The sequence below is a fragment of the Erithacus rubecula genome, assembly GCF_903797595.1.
Source record: "Erithacus rubecula genome assembly, chromosome: 9".
NCBI lineage: Eukaryota > Metazoa > Chordata > Aves > Passeriformes > Muscicapidae > Erithacus > Erithacus rubecula.
The window spans coordinates 17,538,568-17,554,375 of record NC_136660.1 but is presented as its reverse complement, the minus strand read 5'-3'; the positions used below and the strand labels follow the sequence as shown (position 1 = coordinate 17,554,375).

Genomic DNA, 15,808 nt, shown 5'->3' with positions numbered 1-15,808 from the left:
ATGTGAAATCCTTATGTTTCTTTCTGAATCAGGTGCAATGAAAGGAATATCCTTTCTTATTTCCCAGCTGCAGTCAGTGCTTTTAGATGTCTTTTGTAGCAACAGTGATACTCCAGGTGCTTATAGCCTGCCTGCCCCATGGTGGGTCAAACCTTTGTGATGACTGACAGTTAAAATACTTACTTTTAAAAGGCTTTCTTTTCCAATGTTTTTATGAAAGGCCAGGTGTTGCTGTTTTGGAAGCATCTCCAGCAGTCTGCTCCTGTTGCATTTTCATGCCAGTGAAAGTCTGGCTGTATTTTATGTGGGTGAAATAGTTTGTGCAGCCAGTGACCCTGAAGCTCTGTTCTGGGCTCCAGAACCATCCATGCCTGAAACTCCACACTAAAGTAAAAAAAAAGATAAATGATAAGGGTACTTATCTCATTTGTAAAACACTATATTCAACTAAAGAATACCACTGTGTGAAACTGTGATATTCTCAAATATGATAGAGCTTTTTAATAGGAATAGCATTAGCAGGATTAGGAATAAGTGGTATCTGCTCACAGTTTCCTGTTGTAGTTTTTCCCCTTTTGTTTTAGCTGTGTGTTCCAAAACAGAAACCAAATAATTAGAAGAGCTTCAGCTTTTGGAGAGAAGAGAGGATTTGAAGCTCTCTTACCCAATGTTTACTGGTATATTTTTCTCAGAATTCTTTAAAGACTGTCAGGGCAATGGTTGGTAGGGAGATGCTGGTGACAGAATTTGTTTAGACTTCCAAAAATTCCAAAACCTTTGAGGAGGTCATCTGTAATGATTAACAACATTGTACAACAGGAAAATTGGAATGGGGGAGAGGTATCACCATAAACCAGAAGCTGGGTAGTTGAAAAGAGTTCATCTTCATCATAGGATCTGACACCTGAACCCCAACTTTAAAGCAAAGGAGAAAGAAAAGGGAAAAGAAATTACTGGATTGGGAGAGAAAAAAGCTGATATCCTATCATAACAGGTGGGCTAAGAAATTCCAGATACCACAAGCCAGGCAGCCATACTAAAGAGCAATAGAGAACCTGGGGGAAATACAGCTATCTTTTTTTCTTTTTTTTCCTCAATGATTGACCTGGGCATGTGGGAGCCCTGCCCAACAGCTGTATGTGTGTACTGGCTGGGCAGAGCATCAGGAAGGATCAGTGAGAGGCTCAGAGGTTCTGTGTCAGGGAACAGGGATGCAGAGCTCTGTTGTCAATGCTGTGTGGTCACTGTGCACTTGCCTGCACTATTCCTCACATTCCTGGTCCACACTGGCAGAGGAACCACAGTGTCACCCTACCTTCAGCAGAATCATGGGCATATCCCTTCCATTGCCTGTGTTACCTGAGGCGCATTTCTGTCTTGACAGAATGGAGCTTTCCTTTGTTCCCAGGCAGATCTCCCTGCCTAGTACCAATGATGGCAGAAAAGCTTCCTTCCACGAGCCTACTTTGATCCTGGCCCTAAGAGGGACCTCGATGCACCCCCAACAAAAGGCATCAAGCTTTGAAGTAGTGTGGGTTTCTAAATTTCCTTCCCTCTTCTCTGTTGCAGCAACACAGATGTTCACACTGTGGCGTCCCTCCTGAAGCTTTACCTGCGAGAGCTGCCAGAGCCTGTCATCCCCTTTGCCAAATACGAAGACTTTCTTTCTTGTGGACAGCTGCTCTCAAAAGATGAGGGAGAGGTCAGTGATCCTTCAAATCTGCCTCCTCAGAGAAGGTTCCCAAGAATCAATGTAGTACAGGTTTTTTCCTCATCTCTTCATACTTGATTTAAATCAGTGAAGTCCCTGGGAACCTTTCCCTGGGTTTTCCTGAAGCTGTGAATTGATTGCTGTTATCGCAGGCTGCTGTTTGAAAAAAAAAAAAAAAGTCAGTCTTGCAGCCTGGTGCTTCTTTCTTCTGAGCTAAGCTCTTGTGTAGCACAATTGGCAAGAGATGCAAAGTAGGAGAAAATCTGGGTTCCTTTCCCAGCTTTGCTGTTTACTCACAAATAAGCTGTATGGAATCTCTTTCTTTGTCTGTGTTTTCCATTTTATATATCAGAACAGTATATTCCCCTTCCCAAAGATTTTGCTGGATGACGTATTGATCAGTGCAATGATCCTTGTAATTCCTAGAGGAAAGGCACTATGAGAAGGCAGGTTATGGTATCCTAGAATGGGATAATGCTATGAATACTTGGCCAGAACCATCTTATGATATTCTTCCCTTTTGTTTTCAGGCAAGGGAAAGGGCTGACAAAAACTACCAAGTCTGTGGCAGTCATGGAACAGGACAATTTACAATATGTTTGATTGATCTGTTTCATCCACATTTGGTGCTTCCTTAGCCCTTTGCAGATTGCAAAGGCACGTTGGATCTGATGTGGGTGCCACCTTCTAGAACAGAAATTTAAAGAAGCTGCAAGGGCTGTTACTTGTGTCTTTGCTAAAGAAGCAAAGGCCTGAGGGCTTGTAAGTTGTGGTCCACAGTTCTGTCCCTTTTCTGTGTGTGGTCTTGTCTTTGTGTCTGGCAGGATTTGTAAAACCTCTTCCTCACTGAGTCTGGGGTTCACTTTCAGTTCAAGAGGCAGAAGGTTATGTGGAGATTGCCCTTTTTGATGCCCACAGGAAGATGCTTGTTTGCATGTATCACATGCAGCATATGTGGAAATATAGTTTTTTTATTGTTAAAAGGCAAGTAACATTCCAATAATGTAACCTCTAGTCAACTGTGAGAAAGCAAATTTCTGTGCATGATACAGCATGTTACCACACATGGATATGTACTTGCATTCTGGACACCAGGGTGCCCGAGCACTAGTGTTGCATTTTAGGAGGTAGAGGTGTGTGTCTGCTCCCTCCAAAACTTGCTCATTTTCTGCCTTATCCTCAGTGAACTCAGGCATCTCTGCAGGGTGCTGTGTTACAGACCCCACAGCAGTTATTTCACAAGAAACAGCAGCATTTCTAAGGCAGTGGAGCTGGTTTGATTTTGGTCATAAGATGTGCAGACTGGGAAGTTTTGGATCCATTAAGCACTATTGCACAAGAGTAGAGACACTGCCAAATTGGGCAAACATAATTGTACATCACTGCTCAGCTTATTAACTGCGTTGTTTGCCTGATTTTGTCTGCACAGGCTGCAGCAGTTTGGGAAGCAACATCTGTGAGAGCAAGGTCAGACTCAAATGACTTGTAGAGCAGAACTCTCTCTAGATTAGGAAAGCAATGAGGAGCACTGGGTAGCCAAAATGAACGCTTAGAAAACACAGCACTGCTCATAGCACAGAGTTGTTTTGTTAAGGTGCTGATGTAAACATCAGCAATTTAGGTTTTGTCAGGGAAAGCTGGAAGCCCAGCGTGGGCTGTTTACCTTTTCAGAAGGCAAGGTGGAGTGCACACACAGGGTGGAGAGGCTGTACGTGCACACTGGCACGTGGAGCAGAATGCAGCACAAAGTCATTCCTAGCCCGTGGGGCCTGACTCGCCTCCCACATGGAAAATCCCCCTGCTGAGAAATGTGCTTTCATTGAAACCATGATTTTTAACACGTAATGGTAAGCAGGGAATTTAAAAATCAAACGTTTTATTTCATAAAAGTATTTTGAAACGAAATGTAATTGTACCGGTTTAATTGGAAGTATGGTTTTCTTTTAATTTTTCACTTGAAAGTTTTGAATGAGACTTTTGGACTCTTAATATAACTCTTGTTGCCTCACACCCAAAAAGCTAGAATTGCTTACAGCTAAATAGCCTTTTGGATAAAAACGTTGGCACCTTATATGGCTACACTGTGACTAGGGATAGGAATTATTGTGATTATTAAGCTAGCCTAAGTTTTTATTCAAATTGCTTTTCATCTTCATTCTGCCCCCAGCTGACCTTTGGTGTTTGAATGCAAACAGGGTCATAACAGAGACCTTGGGTGGTGCTGAGCTCTCCAGGTATTTCAGCAGGACTACAGCATTATAAAAGATTTGATTCTGATCCCAAGTGATTGGGAGGAGGGTTTGAAAATTTAGAGCAAGAGAGTCCTCAAAAGCCTAAAATCTCATTTGAGTCTGAGCTGCCTTGACATGGTGATATTTTAGCCTTTACTTCCACCTGTACCCTAAAGATGCACACAGCTACTCAGTGGATTGAACACAAGATTTCAAGTGTTTTTTAAAGAGGCATCTGAATTTTTTATGAACATCTAAAGTGTTGTTAGTTTTCCAGCCAAACTAGAAGCTCTGAATTGACCCTGATCTGTTGCATGCATTGCAAAATCCTTGGGTTTAGCATCATTCATAGGAAAGCAGCATTTTCAAGGAGGTAAGAGTTATTTCTGCAAAATCCTGTGATAAATAACAGAACAGTGCTCCTATTGCTTGCTGGGCTGCAGCCACTGGCAATGATCAGTGCTGTTTGCCACTACAGAGTTTCAAGCTTGTGTTTTCCTCTGTGCTGTCACTATGGTGTTCTTAGGCTAAGCCTCTGCCTTCTGTTGGCCAGGTAAGGACAAATCTGGCAGAGCTGATAAGTGCTACAGTAGAAAAGAGAGGTTTTTTTAATCCATCAGGTGTTTGTACTTCGATGAATATAAAGATACTCTCTGTGTGATATCATGCCTGAAATTCCCTGTGACAAGGCATGGATTATAAATTTTTAGAAGCCTTTTTTCTTTCCGGTAGCATCTCTTATCTTTTTGTCTTGTTTCCTGCTATTCACAGCTGCCTAAGTTTCTTTTACAAAGTTTTCTCTTACATCCAGTGGAGCCAATAGCATTTTAATTCAGAGCACTTGAAATACAGTGCCAAAGACCCAATTTCCCTATTTATAAATTGGGTTACAGAGCAAAATTCAAGAGGGAATTAGGTCTGTTAGCTCACCTAGTTTTGGTTCAAAGTTGTCACTTGAAAGCTGGTTGACCTGAACAACTGACCTTAGCAGCTGTCCTTAATGGAAAAATTTTTAGAAGTTTGAAAAACAGAAGATTGAGATTTTTGGAAAGAGACTGGCCTCTTAATGGCTGTCATGATTAAACCAGCATAGTGGTTAAGGTAAGGAATTATAAAGTAGTTACCACTTTTAGGAATTTTAAGTTTTGGGTTTTTATTAGAGAACTTTTTTTTTTGTTCTGGAATGTACAGAATTTAAAAAATGCCTGTATATTTAAAGTAATAAGGAGGAAGGCAGGAATAGGAGCTGCTCTACAGATCTTTCTGGCTTGTCTGGACCAGAGAAATCAGGACTACAATGCAGGAGTCTGGCCAACAGGATTCCCTTCATAACAGTCCTTAAAAATTCAAGGAGAGTTTGAAATGAATGTTCAGATGCACATTTTTGGAACCACTTGCTTCTGGAATTTCTCCATCGTTAGTCAGCAGCTATCACTCTTCCTTAAAGGTGTTTTGGTATCTGTTTTTCCACAAAAGGTTTAGCTGTTTCCAAAAATAAACAAATTTCCAGGGCAACAGCAGCATGGACAGGAACAAGCAAATGATATTTGGGATTGTGGCAGGACAATAGGCTCCTGAGTCAGAGGTTTTCATTAGATGACTTAAGGAGCTTCAGGGGTTTAAGTCAGTCCTTCAGCTGATGTGTCATCTTAATGGAAAGACAGAAATTTCGTGAGAAAATATGTCCCAGGTCAGAATGACTGCAAATGAAAGTATGTCATTAAAAAGGAGGCAGTTGACTCATTTAGCATTTTTAAGAAAAATCTTTCCTCTGCTCAACTGAGCATTAGTGCAATGCATTTATACTGCACTTGATGCCTGGGGCTCTGCCCAAGGTGGACCCAAGATGGACACCTGGTCACAAGTTTTCACACTTTTATGAGTTTTGGTCCATTTGCATATTGGGATTAATTGTCCAATTACAGCTTCAGGTTATGAAGTCCCATCCTCCCAGATTGCTCTCTTCAATTCATTGTTGTTTGCACTTTTTGGGCCTGAGGCTGCAATGGTGTCCTTGGTTCTCGGGCTGGAAAAGGATTGTTTTGTCTGAGTAAACTGTGAAGAGAATTTGCTAACACTTTATAGAAATTCAGAGTTAAGTAACAGTAAATGCAGTACAGAATCTGGAGAATATGAAAGCTGAAACTTAAGGCATCACACTCAGCACCTCCAAGTTTCAAATAGGCAAAGGCACATCTGCTGGCACACTGATACCAATGCTGTGGGCAAACTTTAAAGGCTGGCAGGCCTTACTAAATGGAGGCTTCTATATCAGCCATTGAAGTTTACAGGAGGATTTCCACTGTGAACTGAATTGAGTTCTGGACATCAGGTTTTTGGTAAGGCATGACACGCTGGATGACACCTCTTCTGAAGCAAAGCCTCTGTGTTATCATCTGTTGTGCAGAATTTGGCTGTGGAAAGAGGACTTTGCAGTCCTGAAGAAAAGTCACGTCTGCTTTGTAGCATTTACATTAATAGCTCTGCTTCTTGTTTTTCCTGTCCCTCAGGGTACCCAGGAACTGGTTAAACAGGTGAAGAATTTGCCCCAAGCCAACTACAACCTCCTCAAATACATATGCAAGTAAGTGAAATTAATTAACACTTGGAAAAGTCTCTAAGTTTTTTGAAGCTGTCTTATATGCAAATAATATACTCTGAAAGTATGAATATTCAAAAACCACTTAAGTGTAAGTTACAACTCCTCTAAAAATTTTGAGGTGAATGCAGCCTGCCTGAAGGAAGCTCTTGGTTTATCCAAGAGGATCAGCCAAGCAAATTGCTGCCACCTGCAGCCTTGGCAGCAGGCATGAATGATACTAATACATTATATTGTTTGTTTCAGAAGCACCTACCCATCACTCAGGATAGACACTTATTCCAGGTACTGCACACTTGGAAGGTTTATGACACAGGCTGAGTAGCAGATGCAGTCAGAATAGCCAGTCTGCCATTTGCTGTGGTTTGGAAGTGGGGTTAGTAATTGCTTTTTCTTGGATTACCAGGGACCCCACAGCCTTGTCTCCTTTCATCTCTGCTGGTTTTCCCAGTTTTTGGGCTGCCTCTTTATCTGGGGATTGGAAGGAGTTGATTTTTAAAAGCTACTTCCAACTCCAACCATTCTATGATTGTGTGATCTGTATTTTGTTAGATTCAAGCCAAGCTACAAAGCTCTTTCCATAGGCTGCTAGTTCTCAGGCAATGATGACTTAGTACTTGTTATATCTGTAAGGGAAAATTCACTGAAGTCAATCCATGTAATTTGAGAATTACTATAAAAATGCAAAAATCTGTCCTTTCAGATCCAGTAGAAGGCTGGGTCCCTGCTGGGTGGTTACTTCTGGCAGAAAACATCCTGTCTTCTCTGGTTGATATACAGGAGGGACCTGGGGTTATACTGAATATCTAAGCTACAGTAATTCCTTGAATAATTTCAGCTGTCAGAGTTGTATGAAAACAGAACAAAACTGAATCCCTATAGTCTGAGAAGTGACTTACTTATGAATGCCTCATCCTTTGATTTTTCTGGGGGGCTTTTCAAGGTTCCTGGATGAAGTTCAGGCTCACTCCAGCATTAACAAGATGAGTGTCCAGAACCTGGCTACAGTATTTGGACCAAACATACTGCGGCCCAAATTGGAGGATCCAGTGACCATGATGGAAGGTAGGTGCTGTTCTCTGGGATGGCACAGCTGCTGTGTTTTGGAGCCACACTTTCCTTGGTAGCTGTATCAGTTGCCTGCAGAGCCAGAACAAGTGAAGCCATTCCTTTTATCAGGTCTGTGAGGGGCATTCCAGCTGGCACCTTATCCCACTCACCACTGGGCTGGGAGTGTCTCTCCTCTCCACCATGTGGAGATGCCTCTGTGCCCTTGAAACTTTGAACCAACTGCTAAAATGAAAGCTCAGCTGTTTTCTCAGAAGGACAGTGCTTAAGTACCCAACTGCAATCATTTAGTGTTGGTGCATTTCAGTGGTTATACAGCTCCCTGTAGAGAGCATCCTGGCCATGAGGAGAGCACTGTAGCTCTGACTGTGCCACAGTGGCTGGAACTAGAAGTGTCTTAAAGTGTTGTCTTCTAAGGAGACTGTATGGATCAGAACTTCACAGAATAATACTAAGAAAAAGAGTTGAAAATCAGTTAATTTTGGATGTAAAAATTCTGAAGCTTTAAAGTTATTTGTTTCCATGTCAATCATGCAAGCAGACATTAGGGCTGGGATACAGCTCCTCTCTCAGGCTGCATTGAAACACAACTACTCTGTGGTGCAAGTTTTAGCAAGGTTTTTGCATAAAGTTTTGTAGGATTTTGGCAATATTGCAAAAAGAATTGATGAATTAATTAGGCACAGATGGAGATGCTGTGCCCAGGATGCATGAACTTGGCTCTGGTTCTGCTCCCTAGCTGTCAGGGACAGCTGACATGACATTTTGTGTGATGCAAATCCTTCACTGAAGGCCAGTATTGTCATGCCTTAGCAGCAGCAGTGCCTTTAGCTCTTCACAGGTGATATTCAGATGTGTCATCCACAATGGCAATTCACTGTATGGCAAAAGGACAACTTCAGAGCACGACCTGATGTATTGTAGTAGTTTAGGGACTTGAAGCCTACCACAGAGATGTGGACCATATTATTGAGGGTAAATTTGATACCTCCCCTGGAGGTGTGGAAGGTACAAAGCTCGGGGAGCACTGCAGGAGCAGTGCTTGTTACTCAGTGCTGGAGGTGGGGACAGCTGAAATCAGCCTGTGTCTGATGCTGGGACTTCCCCTAGTGGCCACAGGGCCAGTGCTGGCACAGCTCTCACAGCCTAGGCCAGCAGCATTCCCTCTGCCCAGCTGGGAACAAGTCTGGGCTCAGATCACCTCATCCTGCAGCCATCCCATGGCAGAGGTGCCTGCACTGTGTATAGGTGCTGGGTCTCTCCTAATCATCCTGTAAAAAACCTACAGTGATCTGACCTGGAATTCTGTACTGACACAGATCTGAACTGCAGAAAAATTGGGATATGTAGGCTGGATTTTTAAACTTAATCATTTTACTCATAACAGGATTGGCAATGTTTTATTTTAGTTGAGAGTTTAGTGGAGGTTGGTTAGATAAAAGTAACATAGAAGTGGAAAGAGTCAATTTTTTTTAGCTTCAGGGTAATTGAATCTCTGAAATAAACTGATAATGAGATCTTAACAAAAAGCACTCTAATTGTGTCTCTCTACAAATTTAAACCATGCCTTTCAAATAGAAATATCCGATGTTTGACAGCTAATTGTTAGGAATGCCCTTATCTTCAAGACATTTAGTTCTCTTCCTGCATTCACAGACACAAAACAGAAGTGGTAGGTGAACTCAGTACATCTAGCTATTAAGTGAAAAACTCATCAATAAAATCAGGCTCTTGCCTTGAATCCCAAGTATGTTTGCCTTATTCTCTATTTGAGGCAATACTTAAAAATAGAATTGCTTATTCACCCCTCTAAAGGTTTTCTCTTTTGTAGGAAGTGCTTTTTGTTATGTTTGATAAGTGGTGTTCTCTATTAGTTCATAATGGTCTGCTCCACTCCTGGAAAAGAGTGGCAGCACATTTCTGTGGATTTAAATAATTGTGGGCACTTTCTGCACTTGCTGTACACCCTCTGCAAGTGTGTGTATAATGCAGATATCATGCTTCCTGCAAGTTCCTCTATACACTGAGTGCAGCAGAAGGGCTGAGCTGAAATTTGTGGTTTTTCAATAAGCAGTAGCTCTGGGCCTGTCCAGACCAATGAACTGCCAAGAGGCTGGGGTGAGTGCAGAGGTCTTGCCCATCTCCTGACCTGCTGGCCTCTGTTTTCCACGCACAGGCACCTCTCTGGTTCAGCACCTGATGACAGTCCTGATCAGCGAGCAGGGCCGGATCTTCGCTGTTCCCCAGGCGGAGGGGCCGGGCAGCCAGCTGGAAATCAGGCCCATGCGCCAGCGCAGCACCGTCGAGTGGATCTCCGAGGAGGACGGGGAGGACAGCAGGTCACAGCACAGCGCTGCCAGCCCTGCTGATGTGCCTCCTGGCAGTACTGTGCCTCTCGAGGCCACTCCAGGACCTGCAGTGAAAATCACTCCTCCAGAGCACAGTGGCAAACCGACTCAGCCCGCCACGAGCCCCAGTAAAAGAGTGCAGACACTGCCTCCGTGGAAATACTCCTTCCGCCAGCAGGGAGCACGGTCTGTGAGTCCAAAGCTGGGCAGCTCATCCTTAGATATCCCCAACCTCTCCTCGGGCGGGAACTGGCTGATGAACGGCCTGTACTCCCTGCGCGGCCACCGCCGGACTGCCTCTGGGGAGCGGGTGAAGGACTCGTGCTCCTCCCAGAGACTCTCCACTTACGACAATGTCCCTTCATCCAGCCTGTCCCTCAGCACACACAGCATGGCCAGCACCACCTGGTCTACATCATCCTGTGAGATCTCCGTGATGGACTCCGTGAGCAGCTGCCCAGCCTGCCGGGCCAGTGACTCTTCTACTTTAAGCTCCCTAAAAACCGAGTGGGTAACTCAGGGCTCGCTGTCTCAGAGCGAGGTGAAGACGGCAGATCTGGAGAACAGCATGGACAGGTTTGAAGCCTGCAGCAGCAGCAGTGAACAGAGTGACCCAGCTGCAGCTTCCCGAGACTCTGTCCAGTGCTCCAGGGCCTTACAGAGCTTGGTGGTGGAGCTAAAGACAGAACTGAGCAAACAGAGGACTGAGTATGAGACTAGTATCAAAAGGTAATGTCATCTGCAGGTGGCACAAGGAAGTCTGCCAACATTCTCCCTGTCTGAACATGGGTGTGGGCTACCAAAAGTATCAGGCTCTCAGCCCTGAAGTTTGGGGTTGGGTGACAGCTGATTTGGTTCTTCTTTGCTACTCTCTGAGTCCAGCTTTTCTTTCTCTGATTTAAGAGAGCATCAAAAAGAAAACACAGGGGAATGTCTGTGACACAGGGAAATCCAGTACTTCGTATTCTGAGTTTTCACTGTCAATGAGAACTGCACAGGTAATGATGTCAAAGTCTGCTCTTAGTGTCCTCAGAGACATAGCAAAGCGAACATCTTGTAGGGAGAAACTGGGACCAAGATGGTCAGGCCTCAACAAGGATGAGCTGTGCAGGTGCTGATACTGGTACTAGACCAAACTGAAGGCTTCTTGTTCTTTTCCCTACGGCAGCATTCTTGAGGAAATCGCTCTTGACTATTTTCCACAGTATTTTTTTGCAGTGGTGGTATTAGGACTGCATCTCGGCTGTAATGTTTTCAGCAGCCCTTTTGTGCTGAGCTTCTAGTAAACCTTACTTTTTGTTTCTGATGCAGAGAGTTGTCCTTGGCTGATGGGGCAGCCTAGCTTGGGGAAACAGCATCAACTGTGTCATTTGCCAACTGGTGTTTCCTTGCACAACTGCTGGTGCTGTACTTTCTATCTGAGCTCAGAAAAATTCCTTTCAGTTTTCAGGAGAGCTGTGTGTAGGGCTGGGGCTGTAAGAAGTAGAAAATATCAATAACAAGGGAGTCATTCATTTGTGTGAGTATATCAGATTTTATGAGTGTAATAATAGAAAAACTTTCAGGAAAGCATTCAGGGAAATAGACACATGAAATATTGATATTTAAAGGAATTAGATGTATTTTAATATACAGCTATGTGTAAAATTGCACACCATATTATAATACATGCTACTACTCTGCAGCACCTGTACTCTGCACTGAAGAAGGGCTGTAGTCCCAATTCTTACCCCAATTTTCAGGGTTGGGGTGACTTTGTGTTAAAGTGTTACTGTTACACTCCTTCAACCATTAAAACTCAAATTGGAAATTGAGTCCTGAAACGCTGCCAGTCTCCCAAACATGGTTCCAGAAGCACACTGGACTGTTGGGATTGTACAGCACTGCTTCAGGCTGTGGTTTTTGGCACTTCTTTCTTGTTAAGGTAGTTTCTCAAAAATGTATCTGAACTGTGATCTCCTCCCATGGGCCAGTTAAGGTAGGAACTCCTCTTGCTATCTTCCTGCTTTATTTTATGATTTCCTCTGGTGGTGGTTTGCCAGCCTCTGTTGTGTTTCAGCCTCTTGCACTATACTGCTTGGAGTGTGGAGCTGGAAGGAGAATCAGGTTGTGCAGCAGTTTCAGTTCCCACCCAATATCCTGAGTGGGAAAAAAGCCCCACTTTGTGTTCCAGGTGTAAGAACTTATGAAACACCAGCAGTTGCTAGCATGGGATGTTGGGAAGGGTCTGTGACTGAGGGTGGAAGTTCATGGCTTACATGGTTTGTTTTTTTAGATGCCCTACTGATGCAGAAGGGGAGGATATTTAATTGTGTAGAGCTGTCCTGGCAAGCCTTGTTGCAGGGATACAGGTTAATAAACAGAAATACCAGGCTGCAGAACCTAGAAATATGTAGCTGCATATTCTTGCCTGCTGCCTGGGGGAAGAGATGATTTTCCACCTCTTATCATTAGAACTGTTCCAAGCTGCTGACATCAGGGGTATCCAGGAAGACCTGTTCTTCATTCCAGCTGTTGAGCTGCTTCAGCACCAACACCTGCCCTTCCCCTGCTGCTGAGCAGGACAGAGAGCACTGGCTTGAGGGGAGGACTCTAAATTGGCCAGGTCTCACAGGGCAAAGTAGCTGAGAGGAAAATGCCTAACGAGCTAAAGATTTCATAAAACCAGGCAAAATGCAATTGCTGCCTTTTTGTATTAAACAGGATGACTCCAGCTGTTCAGGGTTACAGCCTGAAGGACTGTGCTGTCAAGTCTAAGAATTTCAAGCCAAGTTTTTCAGCTCTCAAAAATTTTGCAATGTTTTTACTACATCTGCAGCAATTTATGGATGCAAAAGTACATTCCTTTTCAGACTACTACTATAGAAAGACAGGAGCTAACTAGCAAATAAGGGAGACTGCTTAGCATGAAAGATTTAGGCTGCCTCACCAGCCTTATTTTACTGGGGATAATTTAGTCCCCCAAAACTGTACATGTGCTTGTGTGGTTTGCAGAAGTGTGTGTATCTAGCAGGACAGGTTTTAATAACAGAATATGAGCTTTTTTGTTGGCACGTACATAAGTGAAGGGAAGGTAGTGAGTGAGCACCTGCCTGAGGCAGAGGTAAGGAACACTTGCTGATAGAAAAGCTGTTATTTCTCATCAGCTGCCCATTTTCCCTCTCTTAGTCACAGGGAGGCAAGTTTTATAGCCTTCCTGTAACCACTCTGTTCCAGAGCATTTTCCCTCAAGGTTAATACAATTATCAGATTCTCTGTTGAGTTTCAGTAATTCATGTTTACCACCCGGGACTCTTAAGTGTAAGCATTTGCAGAGGACTGTTATGAATGTAGAAATGCTGCAAGTACTGTGATCCTGTGTAATTCAGTCCAGGCTGCTGTAGCTGAGCCCTAAATTTAGTGGTAGAAAAAGTAATTGGCAGTTCAGTGCTGGTTTGTGTGTGGGGAAGCATGCCAGCTTCAGAAGTGTCATACTCCAGCTGACAGCTGGCTGGAGATAAAGGTCTGCCTTCATCCACAGGGGCTGCTTTTGGCTGAAACTGGTGCAGGTCAGTACACCTGTGACTTTGATTTATTGTGAAAACTGTGACAGTAATCAAACTGCCACCTTTAGCTGTATGGAAAGGAACAGAAAAGTTTAAGTTGATGCATTGTACTGCCTCTTGGTCATAAAGCAGAATTCAGACCCATCTGGGACTGCCCAAGGCCCCCTTGTTTTTTTCAATTTTGTTTTGTTATGGAGGCAGTAGCATGGCCTTCTTGATAATCACTTACCCTGACTAAAAATAATCCATTCACAGTTCTACTGGGATACCATACCCCAGCTTCAAAGTTGAGTATTGGACTGATCAAGTTGAGGTGAAGGTGTTAGATATTATTTTTAAAGGTTGTACTTATTTTGAGAAGGATCCTTTTTCATTGTAAAAGTCTAATTTTTAAATTCACATTCTAGTAATCAGTAAAATAGTCCTGAAAAGAGTCCTTCTTCAATATTAACACCACTACTTGGTCTTGTGACTGGGAAACACAAGGGGGAAAACAGCAAGTGCTGTGCTGCTTTGAAATCACAAAACCATGAACCTTGCTCTTTGACCTCCAGAGTGAAAAGCTCTGAATTTTGCTTCAGAGTTTGTCAGTGATAAACTTTACAGAAAATACCATCAAATGGATGGTGAGGAAGGATTGTGACCTCATTCCTATCTGATCCCTGAGGATGTTCCTTTGTACTGGATATCCATATAGGGAAACACAGTATTAGGATGAAAACAGAAGTTAAGATTATTTTGGAATTAGATACTCGAACTCTGCCAAACTGAGGAGTTAGTACATTGTCTTAGCCAGGTAGTCAGGTGCTGGAAAGTAAGCATTGTTTTATAAGATTTGACAGTTTTCCCAAGATGCAAATAAAGGAAGCTGTAGCTTTCAAGGAATCTCTGCCCTTAAATTCAATAGTAATGAAATGGCATTTAGTTCCCTCCTTTAAAACTTTCTCTTAGAATATGTTAAATTTAAGTTGTTCCTCTTAGAGTTTTTATAGTTATCAGCTGTATTTATCCAGCCACTTTAAAAATCCTTTTTTTTGTTTCCTCTCTCTGTTGGTTTTAAGAATTGAAGAAACAAGTGCAGACCTGAGGAACCAAGTGGTTAGGTTAGAAGAAGAACTGGACCAAGAACGAAAGAAATACACGATGCTGGAAATAAAGCTGAGGAATTCTGAACGTGCTCGTGAAGATGCTGAGAAGAGAAATTACCTCCTGCAGAAGGAAATGGAAGAATTTTTTTCAACATTAGGATGTTTAACTGTTGGGAGTCAAAGTGCTAAAGTCTCCAAGTAGAATAAGTATAGAAAATCCCATTTCTGACAAAATGAGTGAAAATGCATATTTTGTTCTGGTATACTCATGTATCATGAGTAATTCTATAGTGGTTGTGCTCTCAGTGACAATTGCCCTGTTGTCTTTATATGTGCTATAGTATTTGGGCCAGCTGGGAAAGACTGCTGACCATAAAGCTTGAAAATCTAGCAGCAGATTGCCAAGAAAGAGTGGGTGCTTTCTGTATCCACAGAACATAAGATACTCTTCTCCAGACTGTCCTGCTGCCATCTTTGGACTCAACTGCACCATCCTTTTGCTGGCTCAAGGACACTGGAAGGTCCTGCAGGGCGGGTGGATGGCCAGAACCAACAGACAAGCTGAGCCTGGAGCTGAGAGACTCCTGCACTTGTGGCAGGGAAGGTGGCAGCTCCAGTCTGTCACCACAGCTGGGAGGTTTGCCAGAAGGATTTAATGAGGTGGTTTTCACCCCACTCCCTCCATAAAGTTTGTTCAAATTTCTCATTCCTCGAGTGGTATTATTTTATGAAGATATTGTGAAAACAAGGTCTGCAAACATGCTGAAGATATCAGTAAAATTCAGTAAATTTGTCCTTTACCCACCCAATGGTTTCAGTGTTTCATAAAAATACAGCTTTAAATTAAACTGTGATTAATAATCTGATTGGCTACACAAACTTTGTGGAACTTTAAACATGCTCATTTTGCCCTAGGTCTCTGAGGGTTTTCTGAGCCAAAAATCTAGCAGTATTAGCTGCAAAAAAAAAAAAAAAAAAAAAGCTCCTGAGTTGATATATGTATTAAGGCAGAAGATGGAAGATTCTTATCATCACAACACATCCAAACTTTAATAGCAAAACTTATGGTAAGAGGAATTAGTGCAATTGGGGTGGGAGGTGTCAGAGTGATAAAGGGGGGAGGGGGATCTATCCTTTACCTTTCCTGGACATTATACACTTACCTGCCTTATAACATTTCATTATACCAGCTGATATTTTTGTTGTTAGTTCTTACAG

At 42.9% G+C, this 15,808-nt stretch overlaps 1 protein-coding gene across 13 annotated transcripts in view; it reads left to right on the top strand.

Annotated features, from left to right (window-relative positions):
- ARHGAP22 (Rho GTPase activating protein 22) overlaps positions 1-15,456 on the top strand; it is a gene marked incomplete at its 5' end in the record, with an annotated part of 127,703 nt that extends 112,247 nt beyond the window's left edge. For 7 of the 13 annotated variants that reach the window (XM_079312853.1, XM_079312852.1, XM_079312858.1 and 4 more), the window contains 6 exons: positions 1,570-1,702; positions 6,453-6,526; positions 6,788-6,826; positions 7,485-7,606; positions 9,786-10,686; positions 14,564-15,456. In XM_079312853.1, the coding sequence (XP_079168979.1) occupies positions 1,570-1,702; positions 6,453-6,526; positions 6,788-6,826; positions 7,485-7,606; positions 9,786-10,686; positions 14,564-14,792 (1,498 nt within the window). In that variant the 3' untranslated portion in view covers positions 14,793-15,456. The remainder of the gene's footprint in view (positions 1-1,569; positions 1,703-6,452; positions 6,527-6,787; positions 6,827-7,484; positions 7,607-9,785; positions 10,687-14,563) is intronic. The other 6 variants (XM_079312854.1, XM_079312847.1, XM_079312857.1 and 3 more) reach the window with 1 other exon arrangement.
- Between the last annotated feature and the right edge of the window lie 352 nt (positions 15,457-15,808).